The following is a 7,680-nucleotide window of genomic DNA, read 5'->3' as shown; positions in this document are numbered from 1 at the left end:
GGGCTTTAATCCCCTGGTGATTTTGATCGCTTCAGCGATGGAAACAGGGGTGAATTCAAATCTGGGAGTGGAAGTTGGTCACAGAGGGATAAGTCTGGTGGTTGGGTGTCTAGGGCGAGTTTAGTTTTTTTGGCTTTGGTTTTTGTTTTGGAGTAGGGTGATTTTGTCTGACAGGGCATTTGGATGTTCGTGCACCAGGGCTGATCCTTGATGCAGTGGTCAGGTTTTGGGGCAGGTGAATCGAGCTCCCAAAGTATGTAGAAGAGCTCACTAGTGCCAGAGTGAGCGGTTTCGATTCTCAGATTATTTGAGTTGTTCTTTGCTTGGATGGTGGCTTCTTTGTATTTCGAGGCTAGGGCGTTGAAGTGGAGCTTGTTTGTGGCGGAAGGTGTTTTTTCCAAGCACACTCTGACGCTCTTTTAGTGGCGCTTAGGGTTTTGAGGCTTGTGGTGAACCAAGGATTGGAGTGGGCTGAGGGTTTCGTTTTCAACACTGTCCCTGAATCTACTTGGGTTTACTAAGTACATTAGAGCCTTATATTATGTTGCACCCACATCAACTTCTGACTTACAGCATATTCTGGACTATGGAATAACGGTGCCGGTGGTTCCGTGATACTCTGCAGGTGGGTGCCGTTCCGCCCACCATATCTAGCCCTGGTGGGCGGGACGCCACCCGTCCGCAGAGTCGTACTGTGCTGGTCCGATAACAACGGTGCCGGTAGTCTTACCGGCACCGTTGTTACCGGACCGACACAGTCGTAATGAGGCCCTATGTGTTATTAGCCACTTTTTGTATTTAGTAAGGATATTAATTATCATTGGTTTCATTTTCTATAGGGCTAAAAAAATTCTATTCCTTAATTGCTCTTATGGCATGTTGATTTTTACTGCACACTGATACCACCCAAGTGCAGTCTCCAGGCGCTCTTATATTGAATGTTAGCAAAATGTTTCCCCTCCAATCGCAGCATTGTAAAGATTACCAGTTTCTTTTTTTTTTTACTTTCTTTACTGTATTTTCTTATGGAAAGCAACATAACAAACAACTTGGTCACCATGTGACCACAAACATTCCCAAGCACGTCACGGCCCTGGGTTGTACTTCTCTCCTCAGGATCCGGGGTTGCATGCCCGACAGCATTCCCCTTATATCATCTGGGTGTGCAGCTTCCCTGGCTATCTTAGAGTGAGGACAGTCTATGGTGGTTTGTTCCCAAACCTGCTATGTATTGCATCTGGGCTGTTAGGGTATTCTAGGCAAGGTTCGTATGGCAAGGTGAGGGTATTGTAGGGAATTCTCGAATGTTTGCCCACCCACGCCAGTCTAATCATCATGCTTCTGACCCGATTCCAAAAGCCACCCGGAAGCCAGACGGGAACATTGTTAAACACGTACAATAGCTTGGGTAGAAAGGAGCATTTTCGCTAAGGCGATGTGAGTCACTTGGTATATGGTAGATGTATCCAGGACTCTACTTTTAATTCTAATGCCTTAAGAACTTTAACATAGTTATGAGTATAGAGGTCTCACGCGTTAGTGGACATTAACACACCCAAATATCGCATCCCAGAGTGGCACCAACGGAGGTTTAGGCCGATATCCACTTAGCACATTGCCGTGGTCAGAGGCAGTATCTCGTACTTGGTCACCTTGATTTTGAGCCTCGAGAGATCGCCAAACCTGGTGACCTCCCGCGTCAGGGGGGATTCTCTTTAGGGTGTTTGACATATAATAAGATGTCATCCGCATATAACGAGATGGTGTCTAGGTCTCTAATGTGGCATGCCAATGGTTCCATCACCAGGCCGAAAAGTATGGGGAGAATGGGCAGCCCTGCCTTGTACCCCTGGATGGATATATAAGTTCTGACGTCATCCCATCAGTGTATACTGCCGCCATGGGGGCTGTATATAACAGCTAAGCCCATTGTATGAATTGTAGACCCAGGCTGGGGCGTCCGGGTATCTCGAATAGAAATGGCCATTCCACTGAGTCAAACGCTTTCTCAGCGTCTAGTGCTGCTATTACTATAGGGATGCCGGGGTCAACGTTGTGCATTAGTTCAAATACTCTCCTCAAATTGTGTTGCATGGATCGGCCCGGTACGAACCCTGCTTGATCCGGGAGAACCAGTGCTGGGATATGTAGTAGTAGTCTTTCTGTTAGGATTTTCGCGATGATCTTATTGTCAATATTAATCAGGGACAGGGGGTGGTATGAGGTACATTTCTGGGGGTCTTTATCTGATTTAAGTAATACAGTAATCGGGCCTGATCTCGTAGATTCGGGGAGGATACCTGTCACCAAGGCATTATCGTACATACGTTTCAAGTTGGGGAGAAGCAGGTCTACGTATGCTTTGTAGAATTCTGCAGTGATACCATCATTACCTGGGGTCTTGCCATTCGGGGGGGGAGAGAATAACTTTTCTGATTTCCTCTTCTGTGAACGGTTTATTCAATTCACCCCCTCTTTCCGGGTCTAACCAACCTAGTGCGACCTCATCTAGGTATTGCAGCATGGTGTTGTGTTCCGCCCTGGTTTGAGAAGTGTATAATTTCTCATAGTATCCCCTGAAGGTTGCGTTAATAGAATGCAGGTCTTTTTTGAGGCTGCCATACTGATTTTCAACAGCCACGGCCATGATGGGAGTTAACTGCCATTCCTGCTTTATTGCCCTGGCAAGAGTCCTGCTCGGTCGGGTCCCTTCCCCATATTTTGTTGCGGCTATCGGGTCCCCAGTGAACCTTTCTGCCTTCATTGCGATTGACAGTATTTCTTCTGTTAGGGCTTTGAGGAATGTCCTTAATTCGTTGGTGTCCCGCACTCCCTGTTGCACCTATAGGGCTTCAATCTTGTCTTCCAGACTCTGCATGGAGCCTCTAAGAGCTTTCAATACTCCCCCTTCCTTAGAAGTACAGAAATCTCTCACGTATGCCTTGAAAGTCTCCCATATCACCCCTGGGTTGGGTCCAGAGTTTATATTTGTGATGAAGTATGTCTGAATATCTTGGGCTATTTCAGCTCGGAACGCCACGTCTTCTAGAGCTGTGGCTCTGAACCTCCATCGTGGTTGTTTAGGGGGGCTCGGTGGACTGCTCATGCACACACAATCCGGGGAGTGGTCCAAAAGGGTGCAAGGCAATATAGAGGACTCTGTTACACTTCTCGTCAGGGTGGAGGAGGCCATTATGTAGTCTATCCTAGATGAGCTGCCATGGACACCCGAGAAGTGTGTGTATTCCCGCTTGTCTGTATGAGTTTCACACCACACGTCGTGCAGGTCATGTTGATGTGCTATAATGGGCCATGCCAATGCAACTCGAGGCTGGGATAATTGTGCATTGGAAGCTCTATCCAGTTCCAGAGTAAGGGCCATGTTGAAAACTCAGTACCCAAGTGATGCTGTATCCCGGGAATTTATAGATGTGTTTAGCGCATGCGTGAAAATTTGGGCAGATCTATATTTGGTGCACATACGTTTATCAATAATAGTTTTAGCCCAAGGGTCTCCCCAGCCAATACCACACATCTCCCCTCCTTGTTGCTTATTTGTTCATGAAGTCTGTAGTCTAGGGAGTTGTGAATGTACGTAGAGACCCCCTGGAGTGGGTTGTGTATGAGGAGACGTATCTGTGGATACCCCAGCCTGGCATAAGTAGGATAGGTGCCTCCTGGGCCAGGTGTGTCTCTTGTAAGCATAGGATATTGATGGTATGGTCCTTGCAATAATTACTGATCAGCCTTGTTTTTATCCCATTAGTGAGGTCCCTTACTGCTCAGCTTCCGCCATCCGCCCGCACATCTTGTCTAGCTGAATCGCCGATATGTTTAATATGCACGTAAGTGCATTGATCTTCGCTCTCAGGTTGTCTGTGCTGATTATTTTGTGCTGGTAGCGTCTGGTTCACGGCCGACACATCTACCTGTTCAGCCGATGGTGTCGGGAGAGGGCGTGTGGATGACTGTGCTTGGCCATTGCGGGCGATTTGTTCCATATTTGCCTGCATTTTTGCGTTGGCCATGCTGGGGGCAGGCTGACGAGGAGTGTGCTACTCGTTCTGTTCTTAAGGCAGTGCTTTGGTGCTGTGGTGATCACTGGGCCTGGTGGCGTTGAGCTTACTCTGGGCCTTCTTGATGTTAGGGACCTCTTGTAGGCCGGGCTTGTGGGCCTGACCGTCACCTCCAACAGTGTTACCTGCCTAGTTCTTACTTTAGGCAGTTTGTGTCAGACTCCGTTGGTGGTAAGGAGTATGTCCGGGGCGTTAATCTCCCGCGCCCACGTGGTGTGCAAATGGGCACCACAGTGTGTGGGCGATATCCAGGGCCCGCCGTTGAACCTTTGCTGTAGTAGGTAATGTGGCAAGGCTGTCCGTTATGGTCCTGAGCTGGGTGTAGAACTGGGTGGTGGGAGTGCCCAGGTGTGCAGGGGCAGTAATATCCCAGCGAAGGGTTACCAAACACACCCCACCAGGAGGCGCTGCGGGTCCCCCAGCCCCCCACTCTGCCTGCCCGTGAGGCCCGGCACTCCCACTAGCAGACTCACTGGGCGTGATCCGTGTAAGGAGATGTGTAGTAGTTGCTCGCGCTTCCGCGAGCCTTTGTCAAAGGTTCCAGGCGCGTGGAATGTTCATGAGTTCCACGCTCGGGGCGGCGGTTGGTTTTGAAAGGAAGGAGCTGGGAGGGGATGGATGTTTACGGTGTTCGGGTTGAAGAATAAAGCTGACTTCCACTTACCTGTTTCCTACGTTATTACAAGATGCAGGGGCCGCCAGAACAGGTGTGTCTTCTTTTCACAGCCTTGCGGTATCTGTGGCATTATTGTGACCCAAAATGTTCGGGGCTCAGGTCAGGATGTGATGTAGCTTTTTGGCCGCAGTACGGCACCCCAGACGCCGCACGGGCAGTGGTAGGCGGGCCCCTTAGACCGGGACGCAGAAATGTGTGTGGTGGTCGGTTCCCAATCCTGGCCTTGATGTTTGGAGTGGCCGCTGTGTGGGTGAGTGATCATTATCTTGTCCACCTGTCACGCCGTGTGTTGTCTGCAGGTACAGGGTACGGATCAGCGGGGTGGCAAATGCATTGTTATTGGCTGCAGAAACGTGTATTTTAAATGGGACTTTTTTCAGGTGCCTGTACACCACCACCACCCCAGCCACCCACATCCCCTCCGAAAACCTGAAGTGGGTCCCCCCTGACCTACTCTACCAGGGTGGAGGTGGGGTAAACAGAATTCATTTGATACTTTTCTTTTTATAACATCCCTGCTCAAGGTGCCTGTGGCCCTGCTTGTGTCAGGGGCTGCCACCAAGGCCTTACACTCTTTGCCTAGTACCCCTAGTCCTTGCAGGATAAAGTACAGGCGCTACAGGGAGCCCTGCAGCCCGACTCCCCCTCACACAAGCCACTTTCCGGAAAGTAAACAAACAGGCGAGTGCTGTCCCTTTAAGCCCCACCCTTCTTTCAAAACAACTTCCGCCCCCTTCCCTAACGCCACGCCCCTCGACGGGCTTTGGTCCTGCCTTCTTTTTCATCAAAATGCAGTGATAGGCGGAGTCTGATGCCGCTCCTCCTGCTTCCCCGCCCCCACGCATTAACTCGCGCCTCCTTCCTCCTGCACGCAGACGCTTGCGTTCGAATGCACGCGTGCCTAATTCGTCCCCGCCCCTGTACGCGAGCCCCCACCCCGCACTTCCGCTGGCCACGCCCCCACGATGCGGCTCCGCCCACTCGGCCGGGCCTCCTCAGTCCGCAGTGACAGGCGGAGGGGGCGGACGGCGCGCTGTGCTTTCCACCGGAGCTGCGCATTCTAGAGCCGAGCGCGAGGCCTCGGCCCGGGAGACGGGCCGCCAGTCGCAGAGAGGTCGCCCACGGGGACAGGAGGGCGCCGTCGCGGCGGGAGCCGAGTCTCTGGTCCCGGAGGAAGCAGGGTGATCGCAGAGGGACTGCCAGGCCTGCCACCGCCGTACTGCCTGACAACTAGCTCTCATTACTGCTCAGTCCCCCGAGAGGGGACTCCCGCAAGAGAACTGCCCCACCCCCTGACAGCTGCCCCCACACCTCGGGCCCTGCTCGCTGTGGGGCACCCCCCACCCCCCTCCTATGCCTCGAGCAGACCTGCCCTACTCTCTGGGCTACACCCCCACCCCCCCCCCCACATGGGAGCTGCCACCCATCCCCAGAACTGCCTCCTAATCCTGAAAGCTGCCCCTGAGAAATAAGCTCTCCAGAAACAGGCCCCCCTACCCCCTCTAAGAACCACCCCCTTTCCAAAGAACTGTTCTACCCTTAAAGTCGAACACCATCTCTGAAAGGCCCCCACTGCTCATCCCGCAGAGGCACCCCCCCAAAAAAAATTGCTAGAAGATGCCTTCCCTCCTCTGAGGAATTTCCCTGCCATCCAACAACCCAGAGCAACATCTAAGGAAGCCCCCTCCTCCTTCAGGGAATTACCCCCCCCACCACCTCTGCAGAGATAGAGGCACCCCTTTATGTTGGATCTGGGCCACATATCCACGCTGAAGGTCTGGAGCGGCCTGGCTGCCCTCGCAGTACTTTAACTCCCTACTTGCAGCCGGTGGCCCTGCAGCACCTAAGCTTTAAGTTGCCAACAAAGTCCTCATTTTCACTCCTCCCCTAAGAGCCTGCGCCTGTCGTTCCCTGGGCCGAGCCATGAGCCCAGTCGGGCCCTGGCCTTCCCGCCGCTTGTTGAGCTTGGCCCATCTCAGCAGACCAGGCGATGTGAGCTCGGGGACTGGTGGTCCCATGACTCTCGTACTATCTGTAAGCACGCGTCCTAGTGTGGAAGACCAGGTGGTCTGATCTTTCCCAAGCACAAGGTAGGGCCTGCAGGTTCCTCTCCCCGGATTACCTGTTTTGGTGAAAGGGATTGCTCTAAGCGGATCTCTGTATGTGGCAAGATGCCAACGGTGGAAGGAGTAGAGCTGGCACGACAGAGGATGTAATAGGCAGTGGAGTTACTTGGCTTTATTGAAATGGAGTTGGATAAGGCCCCGGAGAAACGGACAGGGTTGGCTCTCCGTGTGGACAGACTGGATGACCCTGAAGGAGAGCCAACCGGTGGAGCCGCAGGACCAGGGTTGATCCCTTCTGGGCATGGATATGGTCGCCTGCGGCCTTCGTCGTACAGGGCCCTGCGGAGTGCCGTGTCGACCCTTGCCCGCATCGACGACTTCTACTGTGAGAAAATTGGCTCCGGATTCTTCTCCGAAGTCTTCAAGGTAAGCCCGGTGGGCATTTGAAGTGCGGGCGTTCTTGCTACCCCTCTGGATAGAAATACATATCTTAAAGCGAGGTCTTATTATTTACTGTCATTTTTCAAGCAAGAACATGCCACTGTAAGTGCCTTTAATCCCTCCTTCGCCAATGACAGCAGGACTTCTGAAGCTATTGAATTGTCAACAACCATATTTATTGATGAAAAGTTGTATACTATATTTTTTCCAAATAGAAAAGATGTTCAATAATTTTCAATTGTTGATTGAATATTTGAAAGCAATATATGATTTGTTTATAAACCTTCATGTATGTGTTTGCTGTTTGTTCTCATCAGCATGTGGGAGTCATTATTCGCCTATTCTTCTGAATCAACTATAATCCAGCCAAAAGCTACTCTTATTGACTGCATTTCTCTGACCTCATATGCAGAACGTGTTT

The 7,680-nt window shown here is 51.5% G+C and overlaps 1 protein-coding gene across 1 annotated transcript in view; it reads left to right on the top strand.

Annotated features, from left to right (window-relative positions):
- Positions 1-5,737: 5,737 nt before the first annotated feature.
- Positions 5,738-7,680, top strand: part of LOC138511178 (dual specificity testis-specific protein kinase 1-like) — a 546,159-nt gene continuing 544,216 nt past the window's right edge. The window contains exon 1 of the mRNA XM_069626684.1: positions 5,738-7,244. Within this exon, the coding sequence (XP_069482785.1) occupies positions 6,999-7,244 (246 nt within the window). The 5' untranslated portion in view covers positions 5,738-6,998. The remainder of the gene's footprint in view (positions 7,245-7,680) is intronic.

Source organism: Ambystoma mexicanum, chromosome 6p (assembly GCF_040938575.1).
Source record: "Ambystoma mexicanum isolate Mex_15411 chromosome 6p, UKY_AmexF1_1, whole genome shotgun sequence".
Classification (NCBI taxonomy): Eukaryota; Metazoa; Chordata; class Amphibia; order Caudata; family Ambystomatidae; genus Ambystoma; species Ambystoma mexicanum.
The sequence above is the reverse complement of the archived record's forward strand: the minus strand, read 5'-3'. Positions and strand labels throughout refer to the sequence as shown.